The sequence below is a fragment of the Manacus candei genome, unplaced genomic scaffold (assembly GCF_025592945.1).
Source record: "Manacus candei isolate 608988 ecotype Guabito, Panama unplaced genomic scaffold, ASM2559294v1 h1tg000076l, whole genome shotgun sequence".
In the NCBI taxonomy this organism is placed as follows: domain Eukaryota; kingdom Metazoa; phylum Chordata; class Aves; order Passeriformes; family Pipridae; genus Manacus; species Manacus candei.
Genome location: NW_026138124.1, coordinates 11,174,284 through 11,189,701, shown reverse-complemented (window position 1 = coordinate 11,189,701; position 15,418 = coordinate 11,174,284). Strand labels below are relative to the sequence as shown.

The window sequence follows — 15,418 nt, the reverse complement described above, 5'->3', positions numbered from 1 at the left end:
CCTGCTGACTCAGAGCTGTAAATCTGTCACTGGCACGCAGCTGGATCTGCTCGGGGCTTTCCTCGGGTAAAGTGCAGGTCACAGCAGCTGAACTCGAGGAGCAGCCCAAGGTCTGTGCAGGAGGGACCTGTGCAAGCTCAGTCACATCCAGGAGTTCACTGGACACAGCTGGGTTCACAGCAGCTGCTTCCCTGATCAGGTCAATTCTGTGCATGCCAGAATGGTCAGAAATCATATGTGCAGACCGAGGCTTGCCTGGCACTGTGGGCTCCTGTCGGTGTGGGCGGGCACAGACAGACAGAGCTCCCACCTCCAGCCCTGCTGAGCTCCTTTACTGACCCCCGGTGCCGAGAAGGGTCTCCAAGCTGACTGCACAAAGATGAGCAGGAAGGACTCTGCTTCACCTTAATCCAGTGGCCACACAGGCAGCCTCAGAGAGGCACAGGCAGCACAAAGGCTCACCCTGACACTTCCTTTCTTGCTTCCCAATCAGTGCATCGCAGAATCCAACCCGAGGTGAGGAGTACCCAGAGCCTGAAGGAAAAGGGAACAGTCATATCTTTATGTTGATGATAAGCTGCTCAGCAGAGCTTGTCCTGGGAACTCTGGGTAACTTAAAACACTGCTGCTGACTTTTTGTGCCAACATTTATAAAAATCAATGGTAGGAGATGTGCTAAATCTCATTATGGTGTACAAATTCTGATCATATACAGAAACACCTGTCACAAAGGACAGATGATGTCCACAGACTGGATAGTACTATATGGTTCCATCTCCTTCCAAGTGAAACAGAACCTCTGTTGAAGCCTATCTGGTGCAAGTGCACAAATTTAAGAAAAAGAAAGTCCTACAAAACCAGAAGACACTTTTAAGAAAAACAAATGTGTTACATATATGCAAAAAGTAGGATGAAGTAAGAGACTTTCTTTTTCTCTTACATAAGACCTGCTGGGAAAGGAAGTCCTTTCAGCTGAACAAGGCTCACAAACATGTGCCTACAGGTCGGAGTTTGGCCTGAAATATTCACTACTCCCACTTCTTCCAATTTATAAATTGACAGTGGTCCTTTCCTTATGCACACCACTTCCAGTCTGCAAGTGTGGACCATTACAATCCTTCTTCCTCTCCTCTCATGCTTCCCCCCCATTTTCAAAGCATTTGTTTCTGTTCAGAGTTTGCTTGGTAAGGTAAGCTTGGTAAGATAAGCCTTTTCTGGACAAATTGCCAAATGAATCAAGATAATGCCAAAGCAAGTTCAAACAGATTTAATACACAGGTATCATCCAGCCACAGTGAATAACTGATCTGTGCAGAGTAGACTGACTTATTGTGACACAGCACAGCTGGAGTCAGACTTTCTGATCTGGTGCTCTGCTCTCTGGAGGTGCTGAACAGAAGACATTCCTGAGGAAGAAGTCCAAGTGATCTCTGCACACAGGCCAGGAGGGTCTCTCTCACCGACTGAGTCCAGCCAGGGAGCCTGGAGGACACTTGTTCTCAAAGCCCAGGCAGAACACAGCCATGTGTGCTCCTGCCCCACCCCAACCCTCCCACCATGACCAGTGTGGAGGCAGCTGCCCTGCCAGGAGCACTGCAGTCACCTTGTGAGGCCAGAACCACAGCAGGACAAAATACAGCTGCAGTCTAAACCCACCCTAGGTCTCGGTTCAGCCTGGGGCTGCCTCACCTTTGCTGCAGTTAAAAGGGCTGGGGGAAGGTGTCTCACTTGGCCTGGGAATTCCCACAGTTATCCAAACCAGCTGTTTCCAGCAGAACAGACTGAGAAACCACAGGAACCTTCCCTGCCAACAGGACCCAAGACTTTATTCTCCTCCTCACCTCCAACAGACTGCCCTGAGCTGCAGTTGGAAGTTAGAAATGCTTCACTACAGATATCCAGTCCCATCATCAGCTTCCCAGCCAGAAAATGAATCCAGAAAGATACTGCTTTCACCAAAACAAAAAAAAAGGCTAAAAATAATATGCTTCTAACATTGTGCAACCAATTTAAGAGTCACGCAAGGGATTAGTGTAGGGACAGAGGTAAAGGCTGACAGAGCTATTTCTTTCCAAGGATGCTTGGAAACAACACTGGATGCTCACCACATGGCAAGACATTTCTTGCTCTCTTACGTATGGGTTAAAATTACCATGATTTTCCATTTCAGTTTTGTAGTCAGCTTCAGAAGTGAGTAAACCTGCTAGGACAGAACTGAAAGCACAGCCCAGCACTGGGTAGAAAGAAAAACACTCAAGCACTTATTGGGTAGAACACATAAAACTTTAAAAAAATTACCAGTCCTTGTGGCATCAGAGAACCCAGTCTGCTAATAACCAAACTAACAGAATCTACTTTCCACTACAGGGAAACTCCCTGCCCTTCTAAGAAACAGCCTTCATACATGTGAAACAGTCAGCTCACGTAACACATCTACACTCAACATATTCTTTGCAAGAATTCCCACAGCCCTTTGTTTCCCCTCCTTCCTGTATTACAGAAAGTTCTTCCTGCACTCATCTGAGCCCCCGTGATGCAAATCTGTACCTGTCAAGGCCCCAGTTTGAAATCCTTATCTACCATGTGCTTTATTTTGAGAAGCCCTTATAGGCAAGAGGAATGAGGAAAGACTTAGAGCACTTCAGTGAACTGGGAGGGACCTGAGCATGCGCTCGAGTTCCCTGGGCCAGGCTGGAGTTCCTGCCGTGGTGACACACACAGGGTGAGCCATGTGGTGTAAGTGACACCACCTGAGCTGGAACAGGCACGCAGGGAAGCGGCACCAAACGGAGCAAGCTCGTGTGTCCAGCGCAGAGAGCACAAGCATTTAGATGAACCTGCACTGGTGTGTTGGGCTGTGCATTCCACTCACATTACAACTACCTCCAGCACTTTCCTTCAGGGCTGTGCTAACCCTGGGATCAGAAGTGGCCATGAGCATGCACTGCTGTCTGACCTGAACTGGTACAGAGACAGCCACGTCCACCTGACAGCACCCACCCCACACGTGGTGTTGAGTGTCTGAGTTCAGATCCACAAGATTGTGCTCTAGGAGATATCCCTTCACCTGTTACATCCACGGTTTTGACATGAAAACTAGACATTACACAACTTCCAGAGATGTATGAGCTATGTACAAATCGCATTGTAGAAACTTCCCTGCCTTTTTATCTCTTTGAACAATAACAAGTGAAATCAAGACACTGATTTTTGACTTAGTATATTTGACTTAGTATATTCAAATCACGCAGAGCAGCCTTGAATTCAACCTCAGGAACTACTTCTTCAACTTCCAAAATCAAATCTCCTCCCTCCCCAAACTACTTTCTCCTTCCAGTCTGCTGCTTTTACCTCTCTTAAGTTTTATAATTTCTTTGTGGCTTCGCTACACAGTTTAGCAGTTACATTGATGCAAGTAATTTCTCATCGCTCTTTCTCCATGAAAAAGTTTCTGCCCAGAGGAGAAGTCCCATGAGGATTCAGACCCACAGACGTGGCTCGCAGGCCCAGCAGCTGCACCACCAGCACCACTACCCATGACCCACAGAGCCATTTGGTGGCTCATCAAGGCCACCAGGGAAGCACAGCAGGCCCCGAGATCCCCGAGCTCCCAGGTGCTGGCTCAACTACGGACTCTTGAGGAGCTGCCCACAGTCAAACCAGCAGCACCCCAGCTCTGTGCAGGACCAGGGGGTCTCTGCTGACACGATCCAACAGGCAAACACATGTGGCCACACTGGCATTGCTGACACGTGAACCAAAGCACAGGAGTTACACCTGGTACCTGGGACAGCACTGGGCCCACCTCCCTTGGGAGCTCCCTGAGGAAGGACAGCCTGGGGAAGCAAACACAGACCCCCAGCTCCTGCAGTCTGGCTCTGCAGCCCCAGCCTGGCACAGGGAGTGAGGCACAGCTCGGGCTGTGCAGCTCGGGCTGTGCCTGACGTGTGTCTTGGTACAGCAACTGAACGGCACAAAGGGCACGGAGCCTGTGCTGTGCCCATGGCTCCACGTGTGGGCAGAGAGCCAGCACTTGGTTCAGCTCCCAGAGAAATCACATACTGGACCGTGCATCAAAGAGATTTTTTTCAGCTAAGATTTTTTCTGATCATAAATTTATGATCATCAGTGAGTGTGGCACCCATTTGTTTAACCAGATAAATGCTGAAGAGGATTGAGTGCACACAATCAACAACTATTGCTAGAGACAGCTTTTGTTGCTTTAAGAAGAACCTGAAGGTGATAGAAGGCCTTTATCCTTTGTGAATAAAGGTTTCCTTTTAGAACAGGTCCATTATCAAAACAGTGATGATCATTTTCCGAAATGATGCTGATTGATATTGTTTGGGCATTAAAAAGGCTGTCAGTAGGGCTGCCAAAAGCCTATACAAATATTATTTCAGAAAGAATAGCCCTTGGAATGCTCTTTGGAGGTGACAGGAGGAAGCAAAGAGCTGTAAATTTGGGTAAAAAAAGAGAAGAACCAAACCAAAACATCCTACAAAACAAAACAAACAAACAAAAACACACAAAAAAGGCAGAGGAAGAAAAAAGGAAGAATGATAGATTTCCATGAGGTTGTGCCAAAAGCTACCTACCACCTATTGTTTCACAGTTTTTTTCCCAACCTTCATTTCTCATGTGATGGATTTTGCAGCATGTAGGTTTGTTACAGTTACAGTGTTGTGATGATCTGTCTTCCTAAAGGCCCAATACCCTATCCAGCTCCACAGCCTCCAGCACCAGGTACAGAAAAGGAGCATTAGCCTTCACTTCAAACTTGAATCAAAGAAGGGGACAGGAGGGGATTGTTTACTTAGAGCAACACTACCTGCACAGAAGGTAAAAGGAAACGTCATTTAATTACCTAAAGGTCAAATGAACTAAGGAAAAATAAATCTACACTCCTTTTCTTATGCAGACATGTACAGATCCAGCCCTTCTTTGAGAGCATCACAACAGCACATGTTTTGTGCATGAAGAGTTTTGTGTAGTATTTCTAAACAGCACAACGTCTCTCCAGCCTGGTCTGTGATGCTGTCTGAGCCACAACAACGGAGGGAAAAGGAGGATCGGATTAGATCAGTGAAACCGAGCCAGGGATAGAGAGGCAGGCCTGGAGCAGAGGGCAGGAACCATCAAGAGTAGACACCAAGGACCTGAGGGCAAGGGGAGTCCGCACGGCTCCCCAGGACAGCGCTGTGGGGACGCAGCTCCTGCCAGGGAGCCCGGAGCCCCCATCGCATCCCGCTCCGCAGTGACACGGGAGCCGGCCAGGCCCCGACACGGCCTCGCAGCGCCCGCGAACCCGCCCCCGGCGCGGGGCAGCCGCGGCTGCGGGCGCTGTCCCCGCACCTGCCCGCGCTCCGCCGGCACCGGCTCCGCCCGCGCCCTCCCGGCCGGGGGCCCGCGGCGGGCCGGCACCACCGACCCGCGGACGGGGCTGCGGGGGCGTCCCGCCCTCCCTGCCCGCCGCCAGCAGCCCTCGCCCGCGGGGGAAGGCGCGGGCGCGGCCCCGGCGCTGCGGGGACAGGGCGGCGGGAGGGGCAGGCCCGGCCGCGGCCCCGCTCCGCCCGCCCGGCCCGTACCTCCAGCGTGCGGATCTCCTGCTGCGTGAGGTCGTTGGACGCGGCGCACTTGGTGCGGAGCCCGCGCAGGTTGGAGAGCGAGATGTCGATGAGGTCCTGCAGCAGCCCGCACTGCTGCAGCGTGCTCCGCACGGCCGGCAAGCCCCGCGGCCCCGCCGCCTCGCCGCCGCTCCGCTCCTTCCTCTCCAGCATGCCGGCGGCTCGCAGGGCAGCCGCTCTATCCATCCCTCGGCATCAGGGAGGCCGGCAGGCGAGGCTGCGGCGGCGGGGGAGCGGCGGGAGGGACGGACGGAGGGAGGGAGAGAGGGAGGCGGGAGGCGGCCGGGCCCGCCCCGCCGCTCTCGCCGGGCAATCACCGCGCGGTACATGCGCGGCCGCCGGGGCCGCCCTCGCTGCAGCCCCTCGGTGCCCGCTGCAGCCCCTCGGTGTCCGCTGCAGCCCCTCGGTGTCCCCCTGAGCCCCTCGGTGCCCGCCTGAGCTCCTCAGTTCCCGCCTCAGCCCCTCAGTGCCCGCTCCGCCCCCGCCGCAGCCCCTCAGTGACCTCAGAGCTCGTCAGCCTTCACCACTCGGGCCAGCCCCTCAGCGCTCCCCTCAGCATCTCCCTCTGCCCCTCATTGCCCACCTCAGCCCCCTCACCGCTCCTTTCAGCTCCTCAGCGCCCAGCTCAGCGTCTCCCCGCTCTCTCACGGGTATGTCAGGGTTCGTAGCTCGCCCCCGAGGAGCCCCCGGCCAGCGCGGGTCCCTGAGGGGCGAAGGGCCGGGGCAGAGGGGCCGGCCCGGGGGTGAGGGTCCGGCCGAGCCCCTGGCGCTCCGGCAGGGCATGGGGAGAGGAACCCATCGGTGGGTCCGAGGCGCTGAAGGCCGCGAGGACCCGAAGGTCCGGAGGTTACTGATGGCATTGAGTGTGTTCAGCGCCTTCCCGCAGCTGGGGTGGGGTGTCTGTCGTGGCCGTGGCACGGCCGGGGCTGTCGGTGCAGTCCGTGTGTGCGGGGCACTGGCACCGCTGACATCTGTGACATTGCACCGGCACAGCCACGTGCTGGCTACAAACGAGGCACTTAATAAGGCTATAGAGAGCTTTCCTAAAATAGCCTTTCACAAAAATTCTGCAAATTGATCAGATACATGTTTTATTTGACATAAACGTTTACTTAGTAAAGAATAAGTGCAGGTTTAATACATGAGGCAGGTATTATTATAAACGTATTTTAGTGAATATAAACATCTGAGTGCAATAGTTCATCCTTATCATGAGTAGGGAGGGAAATTTATGATGGCCTTGTGGAATCATTGTGGTTTCAGCTTTCACAAGGGAGACATGAGAAAAATAGTCCAGGTAACTCCATTATATTTGGTTGCATACCCGGCCTGTCTGATTGACTCGCACAGAGCTGAGATGTCAGTGCAGGAACCACTCATCTCCCAATTATTAGAAGAATTAGGACTGTTCATCTGACATGAGGGATCCAGAAAGGCAGTTTGGTTGTACCTTGCTGACAGAAGAAGACAGACTCCTTAATTTGAACTAAATTGACACCAGGTTTTAAAAGATAAAACCTGATGACATTTGAGCCACATGTGGCAATAGAAGGGAGGGTTTTTGCAAAAAAAATAAAAAGAGAAACCGTATGAATTTAGGACATGAGGCAGTGGAGCAGGACAAAGCAGCTGACACTGAGATGTTTTTCTCATGGTTAGATGGATACTGATATCTGCATTAGTTTGTGTGGATTTGCATCAAGTAGTGTGGCATATGCTGTTTAGTAATTTTCTTAAGAATGTAGGTCAGGTTAAGTATTTGATTTCATTGTCATTATTCACATGCTGTAAAGTTCATACGCACTAAGGGCTTTGCTGGATTAGGGTTTAATTAGTTTGCCATCTGATGAGTTCTGTGGTTTTGGGAAAGTAACTTACTTTGCTTATTACCTCCATATTTCTGACCTTGTGGAAAAGTCTATCTACCCCTTCTTCTCTCAAGTGCACTGGAAGTTTAACAAATTTTAGTTTGTAGAATCCTGACAGGTTGAAATCCTCAAATACAGGTGACTGTGGAACTGGGGAATATTATTGGCAGGATATTTATTATTCTTGTAGGAATTCTCTACATGCCCACCTGAGAACATCCATTTGCTGATAGACAAGAAAGCGAGTGCATTGCATAAGAAAGCAAACTAGGAAAATTGTGGGCCCTGCATCACAAGATACTTGGCATTCCCTGCAGTGTTTGTGTGCTGGGAGTGCCGGCCTCATTACCCGGCTGCCATCCCTGGGCAGCATTCCAGTGCCGGCACACGGGGCTGCCCTTGGGCCTGCACGGAAAAATGTGCTGACTAAACAGTGCCTGTGTGTCCCTGTCCCTGCTCAGCACTGCTGCTGCCTCCCAGGTGGTGGGGCAGTCACAGTCACAGGAGAGCCAGGGCTCTGAGTGCTCCTGTGCAGAGCCAGAGCCCAGGGCACTGAGTGCTCCTGTGCAGAGCCAGAGCCCAGGGCTCTGAGTGCTCCTGTGCAGAGCCAGAGCCCAGGGCTCTGAGTGCTCCTGTGCAGAGCCAGAGCCCAGGGCACTGAGTGCTCCTGTGCAGAGCCAGAGCCCAGGGCACTGAGTGCTCCTGTGCAGAGCCAGAGCCCAGGGCTCTGAGCTGCTCCTGGGGGGGTCACAGCTCCAGGCCTGGGAAGAGCAGGCAGAGCAGCATCCACAGACACACAGCAGGGCATGGAGTCATGGAACCGAGGAATGGTTTGGGTTGGAAAGGATCTTAAAGATCATCTACTTCCACACCCCTGCCATGGGCAGGGACACCTTCCACTAGCCCAGACTCCAAGCCCTGTCCAGCCTGGCCTTGGACACTTCCAGAGATAGGGCAGCCACAGCTTCTCTGAGCAACCTGTGCCAGGGCCTCCCCCCCCTCACAATAAAGAATTTATTTCTAATATCCAATCTAAACCTACTCCCTGTCAGTTTGAAGCCATTTCTCCTTGTCCTGTCACTCCAGGCCCTTGTTCAAGGTCCCTCTCCATCTTTCTTGTGGGCTCCATCAGGTGCCACAAAGCACAGTTGGGTCACCCCAAAGCTTCTCCAGGCTGAACAATCCCAATTCTCTCAGCCTTCCTTGTGAACCCAGAGCTGTTGACCCAAGACTGCAGCCAGGGGTGTCCCACAGCCTGTGGCACTGGGATGCCCATGGAGCAGGGGCAGTGCTGAACTGCCAGGTGCAGACATCTGGGAAAACAGGGTGGGGAGGAGCATCATTTTTGTGATTTCATGGATGAGGCTTGTAGGATTTCACAGGGAGTGTATCCGTTTTTCCAGACCCAAAAAACCTACTGTGACAGAGCATCCCCATATCCTGTTCTAATGATGGGACACAGATTCTATTGAGCTGTCACACACATCTATGTTAGAGTCTCTACTTAATTCCTTAAACACACTGTGTTTCTTGTGAAGTCTATATTGAGTGTGTGTACTGGAGAATGCAGCTCAGAATTGGGAGAGAAAAATGATTGCAAGTGCATTAGCATTTGTGCCTACTGAACAGTATTGCCAGCATCTTGTGCAATTTAAAATTCTACTGTGTTGATCCTGTTGAGATTTTTTGACAGTCTTGGCCTTGAAACAAAGATACAGAAAGAAATGGAGGGCAAGTATGTCAATTGGCCACTCAATTCAGGTTGCTGTTTCACCACAAACTTTGTGTGCAATCTTGATAATTTGTCTGGAACTACAGCTCTCTGTCTGTAAGGAAAGGGAGTAAAAGAACTGCTATTTTAGAGGTTTTGAAAAGAGAAATACTGTGGCTGGGCCATGCTGGAAGGACCATATGAGCACACTGAATGAGCTGTTTTGCCCAGAGATTTCAGAAAGTGACATTTTCATGCTGTACTTTATACATTTATTGATGCACTTGTTAGGACTTTTCCTTTAATGTAGGGTGTACTGGGGTGGACATAAGAACTGCCTTCTGTAGAGGAAACCACTTTGTTCTTGAACAGAGGGAACCATACACACATTGTGGACTTCATTCCAGTGTGAACTGTACAGTGGCCTTTTTGCATATCGAAAAACAACAGTAGTTTTGGAAGCAATGATAAAATGTGGAATGCCTATACTGGATCAGAGAAAACTGTTAAGTCCCTGCTTAAACCACTGGGCTAAGATCTGAGAGGATTTCTCTTCCCCACTGCCTCCCATATCTCTTGCCCACACAGATCAGGTTCTCTGGGACAAGAATTTTCCTTTGCTAGCTACCCCCATAGAGCCCTAACCTTGCTAATCACCTCTGAAAGTCCTGCCCTATAGGCCAGCAATGGTCTTTGACTCTGTAACATAAGCTCACTGGGGAAAAGCAAAAACCTTTTCCTTTTTTTTTTATTCCTGAAGAGAGAAAAGCACTCCTGCATTTCACATGCTGCCTTTATGAAAAGCCTCTATTACCTTTTTAGCTAGCTTGCCCCAATTTCATTCAGCTATCACAACACTGAATTTAGATGATGAGACTGAATTACTCTATTTGATGTGTTTAACACATAATAGAAACCTGTTTTAAAAAAGCGCAGTGTTGGGATTTGAAGAGCTGAAATGTTAGGTGTTTCAGATAAAAGAGGCCTTTATTATGGGTGATTTTCCCCTCAAAGGCTTCCTCCTACACAGCCATGGAGTATTCCTCTCACCAAGCACAGCACAGGAATACACAGTAGCTCTGGCATGCTCGTCTGCTGGGAAGTTGAGAAACTAAAGTCCTATTTTTAGACATGCTGCTGGATATTCTTGTTAGGATATGCTGAGAAAGTGAAGATGATGAGGTGGTGATCAGGGGACAAATCCTCACCCTTTTCTCTAGTTTAAATTAATCTCCATTGCCTGTTCATACCAGTTTGAGATTGGACCTGCAACTATAAGAAAAATTTAATTGTAGGTCCACTTCTTCCACGGACTTTTTCCTGCTCAGCTGCCCATGTGGTGAGCCTTATGCACAAATTACAGTAGAGGCCACCTTGGACAGGTGAAACACCCAGTCCTTTCTGCCTGATTATTTTTTGCCTTCTTTTGTATCACCTGTCATCAGAGAATGTAACCCAGGAGTTTAACCCAGGACTCTTCTGCCAGTTAAATGGCAAGGTCAGATGTGAGGGATGGACCAGCAGTGGTGGGTCCCAATGAGACAGGGATAGACACAGGAAACAATGTATGCTGAGCACAATGGAGAAAGAGATGTGAAAATTAAACACTACTCTTGTTCTTAAAAATCATTTTCATGGGTGGAGAAAACAGCTCGGGCAATCTAAGAGAAACAGTTTCTGCCCCACAAGGGGACCACACGAGAAACTGCTGTGTAGCAACACTCAGTGTTTCTGTGGACAGGTGCCGTGGTTTAACCCCAGCTGGCAGCTGAGCCCCACCAGCCTGCTCACTTCCCCTGCAGCAGAAAGGAGCTTTGAGATGGGCCTGAGAGGAGGAGGATTGGAGTGATGTGTTCATCTTGTGAGACCTCACCTCCTGGAGTCACGTGAGTAAGCAAGAATTGCAGCTGTTACAGCACCCAGAAACTTTCTGTCTTTAAGGGAGCCTGAACATACAAACTGTAGCCATCTATGAAACAAATAGAAAACTCAACATTTATTTTTAGAGAAATCTCAGGGGGTTTACAGTCTTTCTTTAGCATCAGCTGTGTTGCAATTGTGCTGCCTTTTTGTCTGCTATTTATCACCAGTCTCTTCTGTTTAGACTAAAAACTGTTTGAGGCAGGAAGTGTCTTTTACTCTCTGCTTGCACGGCAACGCCTGAATCTCAGCTAGAAGCCTCTAAACTCTGCTGTAATGTAAATAGTCAGTAATGACAGTCCCAGAGGCCTCAGCCCCCACCCCCCTTGGAGGCCGGCCAGCCCGCGGGGTTTGTTCTTGCAGCAGATGAGCCAACACTGAAAAGTGACAAATTTTGTTGGCTAAAGATATTCATAGGTCTAACAGGGATAAGAAACACCCGCCTTTAGAAACAGAGGCTTATGTCTCTCTGAGGATAAACACACCCTAGATTGACTCACGCTGGCATAATCCCCTTGTGCAGTTTGTATATTGGCATTAGATATGTGTGTGAGGCAAAAAGACAAATATTTGGTTAATAGAACAACACGGGGATAATAAAAAATAATTAGGCAGCCTAGCCTCTCAGAACACTGCAGCAGGTGAGCTGCTGGTCTTCCCCCAGACACACACATCCCTGCAAGCAGAGCTTGTTCATGTTTGTTTTATCTGCAGCAAAATACCTAGTTTATTTGGTTAAATGCTACCAGAGTAAAAATAATAAATCAATAATTAAAGAAATCAAGTCCAGTAGCCCATAGTCTGGCAGGGAAGGAGAATATGCTGTGGTGGGAAAAGCAGGCTCATATTCCACAAGAGAGCTTTGTCAAGGGTATTGCATAAGGAGATTACAGGCCTGAGTCTGAAACAGGCTGAAGGTTTTAGTTGTGTTTGTCATTAGCACTGCTCTGAAGTGCAGCACAACAGCCCCTCTTTCATCTGGGTGAGAAAAGGCTCCAGGTCCATCATTATGTTCCTCAGAGCTGGGACTCCACATGGCTATTAGCTCCATTGCCCCGAGTCCTTTCTGGGTGTTCCAATGAAGGGAAAGGCGCTGGACGGGTTAATCACCTGCTGCCATTGTCCCCGTGCTGGGATCCGTGTTTGATGTGACAGGCCCTGGAAAGGCCCCCAGTGCAGACTCTGCTGTGCACGCCCTGTGTGAGGCTTGTCCTGCTCCCGGGCCTTTGGCACTGCAGTTATGGTGATTAGCAAAATGAGAACAAACCCCTCCCACCCCTGCCTGCTGTACTTCTGTCAGCAAAGCTCTGACTCAATGCCAGTTTTTCTGGCAAAAGGGAAAAAAAAAAAACAAAGCAACTTTTCCTGACTCTTTGTGGAGAGAGATTTTAGCACCAGCTCTCATCCTGTTTTGTGGGAGGCCTCCTTTCCAGTTCTGCAACCCTCCCTCCACATCTGTGTGTGCAGTGCCTCACAAGTGGGGTGACCACAGTGACTTCTCAAGCAGTACATTATGTCTCTCAGCACAGCAAGAAGGCTGTGCTGGGATCAGCTGGGCCTGCTGGATGATCCACATCCCTTTCCAGGGGAGGAGCAGGACCACAAAGACCACTGGATCCAATATCCACATTCTTCCCAGGATCCATTTGGATGTCTGATGGAGCCGTGTCCCTCTGCATGGTGGAACCTGGGAGGAGCTGTTATAGTCTAAAGAAAACTTGCAACATTATGCAGAATATTTAGAAACTCAAACCTGTCTTCTGCAAAAAAATGGCTCAGCAGTAAGTCATTAGAGTGATGATAATAGAAAGGACATTTTATTCAACTATCAATCATTCTAGCTCTTGATGAGCTGAGAATTAATTTGCAGAAGGAAAATCAGGCACAGATCTTTTGTTCCTTCTGATTTGAAGTCCTTTGAAATCAGTATCTTCCCAGTCAGTAAGTTTTGGATTAGGTCCTCGTTCTGTCTTCCTTTCCCCTGTCCGTACAGTACCATGAAAATTCAGACTGTTTCTCTTTACTTCCTTCCTCTTCGTAAAATGTCTAATAATCAGCCATCTGGTGTCCAAGATGCCTTGAGTATTAGGGCATTTCCTTTATCCAGGGGAGGCTTGTGAGAAGAAAGATAAATGTGTCCATGACCCATCCCTGCTGTGTGCTGATTAGGGGCCGGCAGTTTCTCTTTGTTCGCAGTGATGACTGTAGTCCTAAGTTGTTTAGGAGATAAACATATTTAGAGGGAGAGTCTTGGTTTCTGATCTGCTAGATTTCATGGTGTTACTCAATTATGCTTAATGAGAGTTCTATAGAAGAGTGTAATACTTGCAATATGTGTTAAAGACAGAGTGGGATTTTGAAGGGAAGATGCAAAGGGAGATCTGTAGAAAATGCTGTGTATCCTAAAGAACTGCAGTCTGGATTCGTTCTCATTTTAACTCTGCCTCACAGTGGCACCCAATTTTTCAGAACTGGCTAAAAAACTTAACCCCTTCCTTTCACTGTGTATTCCAGAGAGCACAGCTGCAAGACAGGCTGTGTGCAGGGCTCTGTTCAAGGCAGTGTCAGGCCCGGGGAACAAGGGTTCTGTGTGCCATGCTGTGTGAAACTGGGTCAGGTCTCAAGGTAGCCAAAGGATTGAGATTCAAGTTTAAGAGGAAAATATTGAAGGGCACAGAGAAACTGTGACAGAGCATCCACTGAACCATTACATTTTTTTAAAACAAAGCCTGGAGGGAGAGGGCAAGTCAGACTAAAACGAAAACAAAAGCAGCAGGAAGAATCTGCTGTCTTAGCTCTGAAGTCAGAGACAAAGAAAAGAACTATCCCTTTTATTCTGTGATGACTTGTAGGTCAAATTTGTGACATAAAGGAGATTTGTGTTTTGATTTGTGAGGCCTTGAGAGTTGCACGTTTTTTGTTGCCTTGACTGTGGTGGCATGAAGAGATGCCAGTGAGGTCCTGTTCATGTTCACAGAATGATGCTCCCATCCCATGAGGGTGTGGACAGTCACTGGAGGTTTGTACCAGGAGTCTTCATTTGATGGTGTTTATAAATAGTAAACAATCCTGCACCACTGCCTGCTTCCTAGCAGGACAGAACCCAGCCTGCTGCTGGGGCTCCTGCAGACACCTGGGGTGGGAGGCATTGCTCTGCTTTTCGAGAAATCTCCTTAGACAGAAAGTGCTAGAAAGCACAGCCTGTCTCACTACCCTGTTTCTGCCGGTAGCTGCTGGTGTGGGAGGGCTCTGCTGCCCCAGTTCTGCACAAACACACCCTCTGATCTTGCTGAGAGTGTCTGGGGAGGGAATGGTCTTGGCCAGTTCTTGTCAGCCTTTGAGTTCAGGCTCTTGGTTTTCTGCTCGCTCTTCCTCCTCGGTTTCCATCCCAGTCCCCGACTTTCTCAATAACACCATCTCTGGAAATAGTTTGCACCGGAAGCGAGATAAGAGAACATGAATGCTGGCAGGAGCTGAGCCAAAGTTCTGAAGATTCTGGCTCTCACCCCACAGCACCAAATAGGAAACCCTTTGCATTTGTGGCAGACAAATGTACAGGAAAGAACAAAGTAAATCCTCACCACTTTCCCTCATACTTGAGCTTAGTGTTCCCTGAGCCAGCAGCTTGCATGTTTTACCTCTGCTCTCACTGCAAAATCAGAGAATTCAGCGGCTGAGGAAGAGGCAGCTGGCCCTGGCTGCTGCTTCTGCCGTGCACAGGGTGCAGGTCCATTGGTTCTGAGGGGGAATATTGCCTGACAAGACCAGAGTGCTTGCTCAGAGGTCTCAGTTCAGGAAAGTGGTTGTGTTCAGGATGTTGCATAAGCACAGAATTAATTTGAAGTCCACATCCATACTTTAGTGCTACAGCAGTCAATATGACAGACACATTTTCATTGAAGTCAAGTTAGTATCTGATTTTAAAAGACTGAGTTGAAAAAGCTGAGGTAGAAGGCTTCAAACCTCCTTAGGGCACTGATCTTTCGGTGTGTCTGTAAGAAGCTGTGCAGGTCCAGTTCAAACCAGGGGAGAAGCTCCCCTTGACTTCAGTCAGCTCCTGGTCAGGTTCTGAGCTGAAGCCACAGGGCTGAGTGACCTGTTTATCACAGAGGATTCACAGCTGCTGACTGAGAAGTCAGGAATTCGAACTGCGGGTCCTGAAGTTGGTGCCACTCCATTTTCTGAGCATATTAACAAGGGAGAGACAAATCTCTCTGAAGGCAAAAACTTGTAAAAAAAAACATAGAAAAGAATTGTCTTAAGAAAATAAAGCTTTTCCCTGTTTTCTGTGT

General features: G+C 49.1%; 1 protein-coding gene across 1 annotated transcript in view; it reads right to left on the bottom strand.

The window, feature by feature from the left end:
• Positions 1-5,871, bottom strand: part of KSR1 (kinase suppressor of ras 1) — a 53,463-nt gene extending 47,592 nt beyond the window's left edge. Inside the window, exon 1 of the mRNA XM_051810073.1 lies at positions 5,589-5,871. Within this exon, the coding sequence (XP_051666033.1) occupies positions 5,589-5,813 (225 nt within the window). The 5' untranslated portion in view covers positions 5,814-5,871. The remainder of the gene's footprint in view (positions 1-5,588) is intronic.
• Positions 5,872-15,418: the final 9,547 nt, after the last annotated feature.